Raw genomic sequence first — 16882 nt, 5'->3', positions numbered from 1 at the left:
TATACAGTCTCTTCCAGATTACTTTGTACCAACCTTTAACTGATGTAGTATCTGCACAAGCGTAATAAAGTGTAATAAAGTGTAAGAGAGACTCCAGAAAGTATTTGCCTTACCAAGGAAAACTGCCTTTGGGGCGGGGGGGGGGGGGGGGGGGGTGGGAAGAGTACAGCATTACCCTGTTACCACATGGACTCCATTTATATTAACATTTAGAAAACTGCATCTAATCAGTGCTAGGCGCTCATTAAAATTAGGCTTTACCAAACAAGCATAATAGCTTTGACGTAATTATATACATGCTAGGCTACAGAATGCAACCAACACGTATATGTTTGTATTTCATTATAATATTCAGTACCACACACACCAAGGGAATTCTACAATAACCACAGAAGTTTTTAAAAAATATCGTAGATTAGACATGGTTTGTCAAACAAGAAGCAGAAAACAACTGTGAATGGTAAAATGATCAAATGAAGCAAGTCCAATGAATTCCACCCCGGGACTATCCAACTGCTGGGAAAGTAGAAAAGTCTGCACAATCCTTTCCAAACGTCTGTAGGAAATGGAGGCTTGCATCAGCTGCTCTTTAACTGAAAAAGAAACTTTCTGCATCTTACAGACAGGAGGATGACTCTCCAGCAGCTGACAATACCTTGAGGGAGCCATTTAAGTCATACACCTGTTTGGCCTCCTTCTGCTCAATATGAAGAACCAAGTTCCCTCCTCCTGTGTTTACATCCCCGCCTTGTGGGAACGCAGCTGCCTGCTGCACGCTACCATAGGTATGTGAGCAGAGGGCTCCTGGAGGGAACGCCAATGACAATCCTAATTGCCAGCAGCTGCAAGGCTTCTGGCTTCACAGGGTTTCTTTTTAATTTTTTGTTGAACTCCTGGCTTCTCAGCCTGGAGCAGAAGCCATATTTATATCTTCAGTGACCCCTCTAACACCAGAGACTAGCGAGCACACAGGACAAATTAAAAAAACCTTACTGGAAACAGATGTTATATTTTATACCTACAGGAAGGATATAAATAAATCCAAAGGAAAAAAAAACCACCAACAACAAAACACACACATTTTCTTTATTTGGAAAGCAGACAATCAGACAAAGAGGCATCACAGGGTTAGCAATACACAAGCAAACTACACAACAGCTAGCTGCCTAGAGTACTGATCTGGCCTTCATACCTCCTCCATTTAACGACGTTTGTTAGTACTGATAATGAATTTTTACATAAAATTATCAGGCACAAACAAGTGTGAAGAGGCACCAAGAGCTTTCAGTGTAGGATCAATCACCGTATCAGTGCTTCCAAGTCTCTGTTTCATTGCAGACAGTAGCAGGAAAGGTCAATCTCTCCTATATACAGACCTATACATTAGGTCACTCAGAAACTTCAGCCTCCTCTGTCATACAATGTATTATGGGACGGTACACGGACGTTCCTCCTTCTTCTGAAAGATGGTCATGGTAATGGGTAATGTGCAGCCAACACTTTCAGTGAGCTGAAGGAAAAGGGTAGGGATGGAGGATACTGGTCTTACCCACCATAAAATTTCTTCCTTTTAATCAGCTGACCACAGAGGTAAACAGAGGGGGGAGAGGTCTGAAAGGAGTCGGGGGAAAGTTTCAAACTCACAGAAGAGGGCATGGATGGAGCCTTTCTTCTTCCCTTCCTTCTCTACGCCACACACCATTCAGAAGAGTACACTCTTTGGACACTGTCCTATGTAAAAAATCTGAAATACAAACCTGTCTTAAACATATTTAGGAATAGCTTTTCCCTACAACAGGTTGGGGCAATGCAAACAAAGCCTCATGAAGATACATCTTACAAGTCTCGGAAGAGGAGGAGTATCTTAGCACCAAAGGCAACTATGTAGATGGATAAAAGGGGAGAGCTTTTTAAAGTAAAAAAACAGACAGTAGAATAACTTAGGTATTATCACAATAGATAGCATGGAAGTGAATCCCAGTAGTAAACTGGAGGAAATGGAGAAATCTAGTCATCTTTTCTGCTGTTTGTGAGTGTAACCCTGTTCCCACTGAAAATCAGCAGCAAATCTTCCATTAACTTCAATAGAAGTAGGGGGAAAAAAAGGCTTTAAAAACTGACTGTACATGAGAAGACAGAGCAAAGGGCCTGACTGGATTCGCCCTCAAGCAGTGAGCAAGCCAAAAGCCACTGCAAGACATTTGTCTGTGTGAGTCCCTACATTTTCTGAAGAAAACTGAAACTCTGAAATATCCTCACTAAATAAATGCTTCTTTTAGTCACACAGATCTAATTTCTATAGAATATTAAACTCCTCGTTGATGTTGTATTAACCAGTCCAACACTTCTTCTGTTCAAGTAAAAAAAAATAAAGTCAGGTCAAGAGAATAAAATGCATGTTAGTAGAAATAATACAGAGTGGGTAACACTTATTTTTCCCCTTAAGTGAGATATTTTAGTAGTGCCACGCGACAGGAACTATTTGAACATCACCTGATCATTATATTTGCCTATCTAGCTCACATATTATACAATGACACTCACGCAATGTAAAATGCAATGCAGATGCTTAAGTGATACGGATACTTTATCTAGTAGTGCATTACACTGATTTGATAAACTCATTCTCCAATGAAATGGTTTGGTTTAATTTTTCAAAACTTGGACAAGTCTTGCCTGTGGCTCCAAAATTACAGATAGACCCTGAATTTTTCAGTCTCAAAGTTGAAATTCATTGTAAGCAGAAAAGTTCCTTTTAGCAACAGAATATATTTTTAAAGCTTGTTATAACATTATAATAACTCCTGTGGATCTAGGACTAAATATTGAGACGCATGGCAAAATGTCATGCCAAGTGTGAGCATTCTTTCCCCAGCTGCATTTGTTGACTGTGGAAGATTCTCCCAAAAGCTTCACCATCTACATCAGATGAAATACAAAATGTCCCAATAGGTACGTATTTCCTCTGAACAGCTCCTTTCCTGGCAATTAGTGTTGTGTCTGGGAAATGAAGAGTGTCAGGCTAAAAAAAAAAATAAATATCGTTCCAGTGCAAACCCTGGTTGGGAGAATGATTGAATCACTTCTGGGGATCTTCCCGTGCTGCTGGTTTCTTTGGGAGCACACAGGAGGAACACCCGGCACACGGCAGCTGCCATGAAGAAATGAATGTAGGGTTTTCCCGAGAAAACAGTTAAGTCCTGAGAATTCAAGTCATTTTCCTTCCTCAAAAGGAAGAGAGAAATTGCTGTCAATGGCAACACTTTCTCACTGTTTTGTTTTAGATATCAAGTTTGTCGTGCTCTTCAATACATACTATATACTCATATTATTTTGCTTACTGTTTGGAGGTTTGTCCTCTTCCAATTTAATCCTGAAGATACACTGATTCCTTCATCATCCTTTGAAGGGGAGAGAAAAGATTATTCTCAATCCCACTCTTACGTTTTATGGATTTCTTTAATATCTAATAAAGAGTGCCTAAGAGAGTCTCTGCTGGAAGACAGACTGTCTGAAAGAACACAATTTTCTTTCCTTTTCATTAGCTGATCCATGTTGCTGAGGAAAATGTTTTGGAAAAAAGGTAGCAGACTGTAGGCTTTTGTTGGAATGCACAATAATGATCATGACTTTTATAGTCTGTACATAAATTTAAATACACAAATGCTTTTGGACCTTAATCAAGATATACGGGCACACAGACAGTCAAATCAGATTAACTGTGGTGATGGAGAAAGTGACCTGGATTTAGGGACATGACGAGATTCCAGACTACCTAAAAAGTGACAGCTATGGGAATGCTGCAGCTCTCCAAATTCACCTCTGGTAGCTGGAGGAGAAGAGGGCTGTTGGGGGGACCACGGGCTTCCCCGCTTCCTCCTCACCCATCTATCCTGGGTGTCACTTCTGCTCAGGCAGCCTCCACGAGGAAGGGTGTGCAGCAAGTCACCTGCATTCACAGACTCGTGTACGCACCACAGCCTTAGAGCTCAAGACACGAAAACGTTGAAGCCCACCTAGTGCTTCACTGCAAGACAGCAACAGAATAAAAAGTCATAATTTTCTGCCCAGTGTTCAAATGCTAACTAGGGATGATTTTTCCCCCCCTGAAGAACACTATGCAGGAAAATTATCTTACTGATTGTTAATGATTAATGTTAACACTGAGACCACGTATATAACTTCATGAATAATATAAATAGAAAATATGTTAAAAAACTGTACCTTCTTAGAAAGAAGTGTATCATATAATTTTAGAAGCAGAACTGTTTTTACAAGATAATATGCACCGGCTGAATTAACCTGCATCTGTCAAGCAAAAATTTGTTTCTGTAAAATACTCTGTACTACACTTCTGCATAAGTATAGTGGAGTTATTTAAATTATTCACTGGAAATGGTACTTGTTTCAAATCTAGCCTGTCTATAAACCGATACTGAATTCTATAGAACAACGCCGAATGTGTGCTGTGCATAACTATTTATCATGTAGTTGAAAGCAGTTCTGTAAGTGCAGCCTAAAGATCACTTGCAGCCTGCAAAGCCTTTGTACACCCAGCCCTCAAAGCGGGCTTTTAATAATTTCATCTACATGAAAATAAAGGTCCACTGACTTGCAGGTAAATCTTGCAATGTAGTCCATACACTGATTAATACCAATATTAACAAACTCCTGTTTTAACATGACCGTGCTTGATCTACTACTTAACCACTGAACTGTTCACCTGCAATGAACAGCTGATGGTTGACATGACCCACGGTACACTCCAAATCAGAGAGTATCACTTCTTGCTGACAGAGCTACGAAACTACTGAGTGGCTTGACTACAAAAAATGCTGATAAAATGTATTCTTCCTTGGAAATTTGTGATTTGTCTAACATTTAGGGGAGGCAGACCCATTTAGGAGCATCCTTCTGAAACCCCGACAGCCAGACTGTCCAGCTCACAAGCTCTGCTCCCTGCTAACTCGTTAATGTCCTTCTGAAAAACATCCCCTTTCTGTACGTTTTCTGTTTATACAGACATACACCCAAGCACATTGCATGATGAGCTGACACGGATCTAAAGCATTTATTTTTTAATTTTTTTAAATTTTGTACGAAAAGTATGACAACCAATCACACCAGTTGTTTTGACAGCTTACGGGGGAGACCCTCAGAGGAACGAACGGCATTCTCCTTTCCTTTGTTAGGAAACTTCTGTGGACAAGCATTACCTGGAATTCTGATGCTTTACAATGGTGTTCTCCAATTCCTTGTCATCTTTTTGTACCTGCCTGTATTCTGCCATCTTTTCATTAACTCCTAAGTCATTCCACTAAGTAACACTGAAACATCCAAGGAATAAAAGGTACTGCTCTATGTGGGAAAGGGTTAAGGAATCCATCACTGATTGTCACTGAGAAGTACTATACAAAGATTTACACAACTGAAACCTAATTTTAGGCACTGAAAACCAGTTACGCTTACAAAATCATAAATTGCAGCTGCACTGATTATTCCAAGTAGCTCTGCTAGAGTTTACTCATGGGTATGCCTATTCACATCACATTTCTGGCAATACCGAAATGTTCGAATTCTCTCAGACACTGCAGCACACCATTTCTGTTTTCCTAGATTGTCAGCATTATAAACTAAGTAAAGGAAGAGGGGAAAAAAAAGACATAGTTTTGTGGAGTTACAGCCTTGGATGGTCTCCCAGATAAACCCAGCAGCCCAGGATTCTGGACTCCAGGTGCTGGCTGCATCTGGACAGTGTTGAATCCCTGCTCAAGCTCTCTGGGCTTGAGCACAAACGTAGATCCCTCTAACACCCTTTCTGGAGATAAAGAGCACGTACTCAAGCTGCCAGGTCCCTTCGCATTCTTCTGGCTCTCCCATGTTGTCCCAGCAGCGACTGCAGCCTTCTCAGAGCCTGAAACTGGGAGCCCTGAAAGTTGTTGTTTCCTTCTTTGGAGACTGCGAGGAGAGATACTTAGAGGGAGACACAGACCCTCCTCAAAGAACAATCACAATCTACTCCCCGAAAAAGGTACAAGCAATACACAGATTATAGAACAGCTAAAACCTCCCTTACATCCCACCTGTGAGCTCACTCTTTCCAAACCTCACACTTCTGGCAAAATCACATTTGAATCCCAGGACCTGGTTTCTAAAGTTCATGTTGTTCTTGATGATAAAGAGCTGTTACTAAGAAAAAGCCTGGTACTTTTATGAAATTCCAGCTCCTTCATGCTCTTTCCAGCGACTTCAGCTCTCTCACAGTGACTTGTTACTGAATTGAACTCAAAATTCAAATCCTTTGAGCTACAGTCAGCCAACTGTTTTTAAATATTTACATTTGAAAATATGATATTCCACAGTAATGACCTGTATTCTCTGTCATTCACCTCCTGCCAGAGCCTTCCCACAGGTCTCTGCTATGTCAACCTGAAATCTCCCATCTAGCAGAAGTTAACAATCAAACACACTACATTTTATTTCATAATAAAAACCGATGGTCATGTAATGGATTCTCATCAGCAGTAGTCACCCACTGTTATGTAACAACACAACCATTACTTGCGTTTGGCACAGGCAAATTATTGCAGAATCTACTATTGACTACCTAATCACAGTTTAAAAGAGTCAACTTTTAATGTTGTCTTCTTTACAGTAAAAAATGTACAAATGTTACACTAAATTAACATTCAAAAAATATTACTGCTGCTTGCTAACAGGGAAAGAGAGAAATTACCATGAGCTATTCAAGATCCCACGGGGACATGAGGCAGAGTGATGAATGGACCTTCAGAATCCCTGGGTTTAGTTAATTCACATGATCATTCTCCCTCGTCTGACAAAAGTGTCTTTTGTTGTCCTGTGCACAACTGTCTAGAATCAGTCTGAATTTTCCAGAGCTAAACAGTACAATAGTTTCAATATCTCTTGTTGAGGTATATTTTGTGTGCTTCACAGTCACCAGCAAACTAGTATGATGAAATCCAAATAGAAATAAGTAAATCACAAACCCTGTGGTTCCTTTCTGTTTCTTAGTATAAGTGCTCTTCTTTTGTGACCACAGTACATTTAAAAGCCAGGAACTGCAGTCAAAGCTCAACCCTGCTTACTAATAACAAACAGAAATATCATCAAGGACAATGCTCTCTGTTTCACAGAGTATTTGCAGTATTCATAGTAGGCCGCCAATGCAGAAGTACTGCAGACAGTGCCTAGGAAAGCAAGACAACAATGAAACGGTTTAGCAGAAGTCACAGGCCCTAGTCACCTTCCCAGCTAACGACATATGGGAACGATCTATAAATACCAAACCAAAGGTCAGATTTAAAAAGAAAAGTTGGAAGAGAACAAAGTTAGGGCTTTAGGTTTGCACCATCCTCCTAAATATAGAAACAAAATGAGAGAAAGTACAAGGTGCCTGAAGGAGAAGAGAACAGGCAAGTAATCAAAGCTGGCATCACTGGCAGGGCAGAGACAGGAGTTGGCACCTCTCATTTAATAAACCAGATGGAGAAGGATTTTCACCATTTAGCCCTACCCTGCAGGCAAGGCCAGAGGATTAGTATCCCATGCAACAAGATGGGCATTGTAAGAGAGAGGCTCAGGTGACTGATTGGATTTGAAGGGAAAACAAAGCTGGAGAAAAGGATTAAAGTAATTGAAATGGTTACACTTAGAAGGACCAGGACATTACTTCTACAGGGAAGAGCCCATTATTACTGTTGGCCATCAACAACAGGCTACATTAGAAAACAATTCTAAACAACAACTGTGGAATAATTGGCTCTGACTTCCTAAAAACACGAGTCAAAATTTGTGTGCCGTAAGTAAGGGGTTTCGTCATACAAACGGGTCTAGCTCATCATACTTAAATGCCTGACTTACATCACAGTAGAGCTAACACAGCAGGGTGAGGCCATCCTACGTGAAGACAACATTTAATGAAATAACACAGAAATACCCTACCATATGGACAAGCCACAAGCAAGACTGTGGGAAGTGGAAGAACCAGAAAAATGAGAGGCTCCCTACCCCCTCAAAAACAATGCAAGCATTCTTGTGAAGAGAAATCATAACATGTTGGAGTAAATCATACACATTTTCTCACATGTTTAAGCAAACAAGGCAAAACAAAACTAGGAATTAGCATTTCCAAATCCTCTGCATTCCTGGGGCATAAACCCCAGGAGATTGTGGATATTAACAGTTGACTAGCACATTAAGTATATTTTTAAAATGGCACCTATATTTTTCTCCCTGTTTGTTTTATGTGACATAAGTAAAAGGTTACATATCAAAATAAAACATTTTGTTGTATGCATGAGACAGATTCTGAAGCACACAAATCCAGCCAGAGTCCCTACATTAACCTTTTGGAAATCAGCAGTAAGCCTTGAAAAGAATACTTCAGATGTTTTACAGAAGACACAATATGTTTCATAAATAAAACTTTAATATATACATGCCAAAACTGTTCTGTAACGTGTAGATAATTTTTAGTAACATCATCAGATTAAGAACAATACCAAATAGATTCTGAGAAAGTATCCTGAGTAATGGAGGAGTAGAAACAATACTCAGTGGGAAGTACAAACTAGAAAACCAATTATAAGACATGAGAATAATAAAATTGGACAGGCAGGTGAATCTCTACACTAGACCTCTGTACAAGCTGTTTCAGTGTTGCCTGGAACAAAATCAAAAAGTGAGTTGCTGTGTAACTTGAAATTAATGGAGTTAATCCTAGAATACATCAAGAAACACAGCCTTTACACTGTCTTTTTTTTTTTTTAAATTTAAAAAGGAGAGCATTAGGCTAGGATATGCCAACCACCAATTCTCTACCATTCTGGCACAACCATCTGGTACTATTTAATCTCTTCCAGTTGTCCAGAGTCATGTGTTCTGGAGATGAACACTCCAGATAAAGTCCTCGGTGCTGCACTTACACAGAAAAAACACGGAGAAATACAGAGAAATGAAATGACAGTCCACATACTTCTCAGATCTCATCAGCAGATGAAAATAAATACACCCCTTGTGAAAATAATTCATTGGCATTCCATTACTCACACCCCTCTCTAATATTTGTCTGCATTTTCATTGTCAGGTTTTCCTTCAATCCTCTACATCTATGGCCGCCACATACTAGTGAGACACTTCTTGTCAGTGTAATCAAGAAAACTGAATATTGCGAGAACATTAAAGCAGAACCTGCAATTGATGAATCAAGATACTCAATCATGTCAGAGGGTTCTGAACTTGCTGACAGGGCTTTTGTAGGCACAGCAACTCACACAGACTCAGAAGAGGCTGGGCAGCACCAAAGAAAGCCAGAGTTGATTAGGGTAAAACAGGAAATCACGGAAAACTGCTAAAGTTCCCGGTGCTCAACCCGCAGCAAACACAGCTGTAACTCCTTAAAGATCAGTACAACAAACCCAACACTTGGCAGCTTTACACACTCAACGTCTTCTTATACATGGACTAGCAATGCAAAGGCAGAATACACTGTTCCTTTAAATTTTACTAACTCCGTAATATTACCAAACCTAATCAGTGGGTGCTCCTGGTACCCGAATATGATGAGCGTTAACACGTGCTATTCATGATATGGGTGGCCATCTAGCTACCAACAAAATGCATGAGTCAGTAATTTTAGGACAGTGGGTGGGCCAGAAGAGAAGATAAAAACTTGAATATTACATTGATAAAGGGTTGCCTTGGGAAGCTAGTAGTGATGAAGCAAGGATTTCAAAAGGACCGTTATCCTCACAGCATCTTTACGGATAACAAAGTCTATTGACAAAGACTTTATTCGCCCATTACCTGCCTCCACCGAAATTACAGGACACTGCTTATATTACTAGACATTAAATGGATTAAGTTCTTCCCAATTACATGAACATATTCCTGAACAGGAGTAACCAAAACTAGGAGGAGGTAGAGAAAGCCCTTGTTAGTTCCATCAGGATTTTACTGACTTTGTAAGAAAACAAATATGCCAGATGTACGAAATAACCCAGAGGTTTCAGATGTCACATCAAACCCTGTCTACTGGAAAAAAACAAAACAGTAGAGTTACGCAGTTCAACGCAAAGAGGGGCCAAAAAGTTTGGCAAAAGCCAAAGAGAGATTGTGACTTAAGAAACATCATCTACAGATTTCTCACTATTAAGAAGTTACCTGAAATTTGACTCCTTAATCACTGCTCAAATAGCAAAAGCCCGCTATACGATATGATCATCTCCTAAAGCACAGGCTCCATTTCTTCTAAGGACATCTAAGTTCTCTTGCTGACAGCTAGGATTTGCCCCAAAATGAGCACAAAAGACTGCACTGCAGAATGCAGTCTGGCATGTTGGCCTTCAGGGAACACAGGAAGCCAAGTAAAAATTAATGAATTGTCAGTCAACAACATAGACATCCTGGAGGGAAAGCCCCTAAGTGCAGGGCAAGAAAATAAATCCCAGAGCACACCACCAATTTGTATCTCTAAGGGCAGCAAGACAACGCGCATAGCACTATGAAACATAACTAGAATCTTCGAAGAGCTCACCAGAGACTTATAAAACATGGTTTCCTCTTATTTTCTCTTGTTACACCACAAACAAGGGGTTTTATCCTTGTTTCCCGGTCCCTTAGTAGAACAGAAGACAATATTGCTGTATCCTGTTGCCACAGGATACTGCCTTAGGATAGTCTCTCATTGAGATGTTTCCTATGAACAATTCCTGCTGCTATACCAATTCCGTAAGTGAAAATTGTTCCCAAATAATCAGTGGGTGCCTCCTGATTTCATCAGTTATGCTACAGCATTACTGTTACATCTCTACAGCTATCACCCAGCTTCCTGCTGCCTTTATGCCTTGTGCCTTCCCAAAGCCTGCACAAAGTGGACAGAAGATGCTGCCTACTCAGAAGGAGATTATTTTTTTTTTTATATAACAATTCTGCAGTGTCAAAAGCGAGCACATACAATATGAAGGGGGGGAGAATCAGGTTCAGTTTTCCAATTCCCTTAGAGATCAATTCTAAACTACCTTGACCACAACTACATTCTCCTCTCCAATGAAAGAAAATAACTCTTCAACGCACACATTCACCACTGCACCCTGTGCGCATAAAACCCACATGCTAGGGAGGAAAAAAAAAAAAAAAAAAAAACCACAATTAAAAAAACACCAGAAGGCAATAATAAGAACAGGTACTCTGTCACTGGAAGATGGTAATGACCAAAGACAGTTTCTCCAGTAAATAAATGAAGGCATCAAATGCACCCATAATACAGGTAAACTCTCTTATTTTCAGTACTTCCAGCAAGAGCTAGCTTCCTGGAAGTAGGAGTGGTGGCACTGCTGGCACTGCTCATAACAGGATGCACCAGGACCAAAGAACATAGCATTACAAGCAGTCAAGGAAAATTCCAGATACCAGCTTAGCACTGTCACATGAAATGGAAAAAAAAGGTAAATATAGTAGATTTTTTTACTCAAGGAATATGGAAATAGTTTACTTTTATACTCAGAGAAATGTCTTGTGCCGCAGACATCCTTTGGAAAACATTATTTCTGGAAACTTAGCCCAGTAACTTTCTCACTTCAAACCAGATCTTTCTCAGTGCTTTTTCTTGACAAAAAGGCAATCTGGTTTAGCCATTTCTATCAAAAAGTTTTCAATAATAATAACATTTGATTTTACATGCAAATCAGCATCAAGGAGACCTACTTGGCTGACATGCAGTGAATATCCCTAACTTTGTCTTCCCTGACTTACAGAAAGCCTTGTCTCTGGCCCTGCATTCCCTCTTGGAATTTCCATTGGATAATCAAGAGCCACAATCTGCATTGGTGAAGTGAATCCTCGTATCACAGAGGGCACATCTCTGGCCACTACAATAGAAATTACACCATAAACAGTTTGCAGTATTGTACAGATGATGTGACTTTCTTAAAGGTCTCATGTGGTATGTCGATATTAGTCTTTTAGTTTGAATAAAGAATGGGCTTTTGAAGTGAACCTCCCAAAATCCTTCACTGCTGATCACAAAGCAGTCTGAGCACCAGCAGTAGATTCCTTCCTGATGAAACTAAACAAAACATGCATTCCATAAGTACACCTAGCATTGCCCAACCGCTAACATATGCTCAGTCTCAGCTGTTGCACCTAAAATTTTAACTGCAGCTTTATTTTTTTTAAGTGATTTTTACTGTAATTATATCATAACATGGAAAAACTCTATTGCAACACAAAGGATTTTGTTTTGAAAGATGTAAAAATGATTTGCAATTAGAAGAGGAAAAAGTTTGGACAACCAGTAAAATATTTTCCCTAATCCCAAGAGAGCAAGACACAAGATTATTTCATTCACCAAAAAGCAGGGAAGTAGGTTTACAGATGGACTAAGGTACATCCCACCCCTGCAGACTTGAGAACACAAGGCTAGCTTAATTAGAAGAAAATTAAAAATTGAGAGGACTGAACAGAACTGCAGGAAATTAACTCACATACCACATCCGTTAACAGGCCAAAAGCCAGAGTAACAGCAAAATTCCTGAACTGACACAGCACTTGGAGAGGGGGACCAAAATTCAAATGCACCGGGGCACTAGCAGCTCACACAAGCTAAGCCTGTACACGCAGCCGGAGATGTTACGTGTCGGCTTCTCTCCATCTCCACATCCTATGAGCATCAGCCAGGCTGGTTCCTGAACGTGGCCAGATACGCCACAGAGGTCGCATGGCTTCAGCGGCCCAGAAAATCACATAGCCACCAGGGTGCTATAGGCACATCAGAAAAAGGTGCTTACGAATTTTGGGCGAAAAGAGGGAAGGGAAGCAAAAACTTACAAAAACTAATTATACAAAAACTCCTATTTCATAATCCAATTTCATTCTTTTCCCTTCAACGGGTGCCAGAGGCAGCAAACAATACTCAAAGGCCTGAGTAAAGCTAATTTTTTGGTTGATCAGCAACCTGGATGACCAGTCCCATGCTACAACAGACAGTATTGCTAAAGAAAAAGTGATAACAAATCTAATTCCTATTTTGTGCTACCATAGGCTCACTTGTTCACAGCAATTGCATCGTTTATTAAATAATCAAAATGAAAGAAGACGGTAAAAATGAAGTGTTTAGCTGAAGAGCTTCTGAAATTATTTTAGGATGTAGGTTAAATTTTAGAAATTTATACACAAGTCAATATTTTTTTGATGAAAATAACAGCTGATGGTCCAGGCCATTTAATGGGCAAAAGGGGAAGCCTTCTAGGGCAAAGTGATGGGTCATAGAAAGAAAGACGCCTAAGATGGTACCAAAAAATTAGGTATACTGGCATTCATTGTAGGAGGGGCAGAACAGGAGGGAAAAGAGCCTTCAGGGCTCATGACACAACCAGAGGATATAGTATTTCAAAGACAATACAGTTTTAAAGGCCAGATGCACCTCTTTGCTACAAAAAAAAAAAAAAAAAAAAAAAAAGCAAAAGAAATCCTACCAAAACTACTGTATGATCCCGGATTTCAGAAAACTTGGCAGAACAAGCAGGAAAGTGTCTCTGCCATTGCTGACGTGAATAGGCCCTTACTTTCCTTAGATATGGAGTTTTAGGGAAAGGAGGAAGTTCTCCTTAGCAGGCAAGTCTCACATTTGGAACCAAAGGCAGCAGACCAAGCGTTAGGAAGAGGTGATGTGGTACAAAATCACTGTGCTAGCACTTGAGAGCTGAAAAATGACACTAACTCATGTATGTTGCCAGCAAGAATGAGAAGGGAATGAACTGTTTATGAAGCACTGAAGAATTAACGGGAAAACAGGAGAGGAAAAGAAAATGCACTTTGAGAATACAATGTATATACAAAAAGCTAGACGTGACTATACATGATACAAGAAAATAAACCAAGTGGGGTTAAAAGGGGGGAAATTAAGATAAAGGAAAAGCAATAGTTTTCAAATTGACATACATTACATGAAATGATATTCCAGCCCTGGCAGGCCTGCACTTAATTGTGTCATATGCACCCACTCGGGCTATCTATGCAACCTCTGCCATAAATCTTGAGTTGCACCATGCCACTCAAATTCAGCTTTTGTCCAGACACAGCTTTTGATTAGAGTTACTAGAACTTCACAAGCAGACATTGTGCCTTGGCCACCCCTAGCCTGAAGAAGAGGAAAGAAAGTAAAGGAAATTACTTACGTCAGATAAGATGCTGAATTGAGCCCAAAAAGAGAACTTGACCAAGTATGTGTCCTTGTTAACAGTCTCCAGACTGGGTCAAAGTACTCCTTGGTCTTCTTTGGCCTTGTAGTATGTTCTCTGTTGGATTTCTTATATACTGGAGAGATTGTTCTGCAGCATTTAAAAAATAATAATTGGGCTCTTGGCATTTATCTCTGAGAATTCTGGGGAACCTTCTTTTTGAGTTCTTAAAAAACCACTCGATTTTTCTTCTTTCTAGAGCTCTTAAAGCTGTTATTATTACAAGACACAGTGTTACGACTTTATCTAATCTGTGGTTCTTGAGAAACAGAAGGATTTACTTATAGTTTTAGATTCATAAGAGTACATTCTACACAGGATAAACACTGGACCATTTCAATCGCTAAAGGATACCTTTTATCTATAAAATGTTCTAAAATGTACAGCTAGGAAGCAGAAAACCAGACTTATGGCTAGCTTATTACAACCACATTTTTACTCATGCCTTGTAAATTGACTATTTTTGCTGTAAAAACATCCACTACAAACTGGGAAATAGTCATGAATTTATTGTACACAACAGTAAACGTATATATTACTTTAACTTCTACAAGACCATTAATCACAGCACAGTCAAGCTATTAAAGCAAAAAAAAAAGGTAACATCCGGATTTCTCCAAAAAGCCAAATACTATGGATACTGTTGACTGATTACAGTAATACATGTTATTTGAGAAGTTTCATTAAAAATAGTTCTGTTACTCTTAACTCCTAATATCCATGTTCAAATATTTTCACCACCAAATTGCCAGTGCTTCAGGAAATTGTTACTGGGAAAAAGGCTGTCAAACACACCGTTTGGGTGGAGGGCAGTGAAAATGACCTACCTGTTACAGTGGCTTTCTCCTAAGTAACAGAACCTACTCTTACATGACACCTATAAAGTAGCAAGAGAATTATTTGACTGTAACACAGCATGAGGACAATGCCACGAGACACAATTGCCATGCAACATGGTAATACCAATCACGTAACCACTGTCATCTCTTCATAGGCCAAGGGAGATGCTGCTAGTTTTATTTCCTATTCACTTACCATTTCTGACCTAAACAAATGAATCCATACCTTGAAACTCAACAATAAATCCTTCAAGTCCTTCACTGTTACTCATGAATTGGCATGAGCCCTAATAAAAACACAGCAAGGAGTTTTCCTAAGTATACTGAAGTTCATCCCTTCTTGCCCTCATTCAGAGTTGGGACACCTGAGTCCCCAAGCAGTTTCATTCACCCCGCAGCTATACTACCATACCTTAAAGAAAAATAAGCTGTCTACATAATCCCTGCTCAGAGGTTCCCTTCACACTTTTTGCCCGTGACAATGTGGCAGCCATCTCTGGAATAAGGAACAGCCACCAAGCTGCCAGCAAGAGCACTGATTTCATTCATGTTGTCGTTTTACCAATTCTGTCTGGTCAGCAAACTCTAATAATCTGGCATAATAAGCCTAAAACATTAATCTGCTAGAAAGTACCTAGTTTTAACCAATGAATATATATAGTGAAATCACACCACAAAGTGCTTCCATTGTTCCAGCCAGCGTAATTTGTTGCACACAGAGTAAGCAAATAACAAAAAGCGACCCTCTGTCCAAAAGGGGTTGAAATCTTAAAAAAATTAAAAAAAAAAAAATTAATTAAAAAACCAAACCAACCCAAAACCCACCACACCAAAGCTTATACAATTTAGGGGAAATTGTGAAGTTCCACCCTTCATTCACACGAGGAGAGCAGGATAGTGCAGTATCAGAAAGAGAATACTTTCTTCTAAGGTGTTTCCAGGATGTTTTGGAGAACTGCCACAATCCCATTATCAGTTACTCATATTTTAGGTGCATATGTAAACACACAGGCACAAGAAGTAAAGGTTCTGGTCAACAAAGCAGCAGTATACAAATCACAAGAATGCAAGACTTACTTTCACAATGCTTAGAAGTCTTTTATCGTCTTTCTACCTTTCATCTCTCACCCTTCTAACACGCTGCTCCCTGCAGCAACATAGTATTTCCCATCAGTCAATCAAAAAGGCAAGTGACTTGGACAAAAAGGGCCCCAGACACTGATTGACAGCAAGCACCACAACCAGCACAGCACATCAGTAGGACAGACAAGGAGACACAGAGCTAGTGATTAAGAAAAAACATAGAAGGCATGGAGATGATAAAATCAGCCTGCCTACCAGCAATACCTGCTTTCTGTTAGAAACAAGACAACCATATCTAGGCATCATGAAGTGGCAGAAGTGACGGACTGGACCTGAATACCTCCCTTAATACAGGAAAAAAAAATATATTAACCAACCCCTCCCCCCACCCAAAAACCCCTAAGCGAAGGTAAATGAAGAAAGGACAGAAAGTACATTTCATGAAAAAATGCTTCCTGGCAGCATCTAAATTTGAAATTGCTTTTGGAATGATACCTCGGCTCCCAGCCTTGATTAAGGATTCAATACTTCTAAACAAACATGTATTTGGCATCTGTTTCTCCTCTCTTTTCATTCAATTCTGAAAAAGCTGTAATGCCAGTACCCAGACCTAATAAACAGGCTTTACTGCCTGCAGTCTCCACCTCTGTTCCTCATCTCTAAACTTTCCATTACATGTTAAAATGCAGTTCCATAAAT

General features: G+C 39.7%; 1 protein-coding gene across 4 annotated transcripts in view; it reads right to left on the bottom strand.

The window, feature by feature from the left end:
* The window catches only part of CPQ (carboxypeptidase Q), a 161782-nt gene that overhangs the window by 108401 nt on the left and 36499 nt on the right, over nt 1-16882 (bottom strand). For 3 of the 4 annotated variants that reach the window (XR_010070054.1, XM_063327242.1, XM_063327243.1), the window contains one exon: nt 14199-14351. The exons of the other annotated variant lie outside the window; for it this stretch is intronic. Coding sequence is in view for 2 of the 3 variants with exons in the window: in XM_063327242.1 (XP_063183312.1) it covers nt 14199-14351 (153 nt within the window). In the remaining variant the exon portion in view is untranslated. The remainder of the gene's footprint in view (nt 1-14198; nt 14352-16882) is intronic. 4 annotated transcript variants of the gene reach the window in all.

This window comes from Chroicocephalus ridibundus, chromosome 2, assembly GCF_963924245.1.
Source record: "Chroicocephalus ridibundus chromosome 2, bChrRid1.1, whole genome shotgun sequence".
Taxonomy (NCBI): Eukaryota; Metazoa; Chordata; class Aves; order Charadriiformes; family Laridae; genus Chroicocephalus; species Chroicocephalus ridibundus.
The sequence above is the reverse complement of the archived record's forward strand: the minus strand, read 5'-3'. Positions and strand labels throughout refer to the sequence as shown.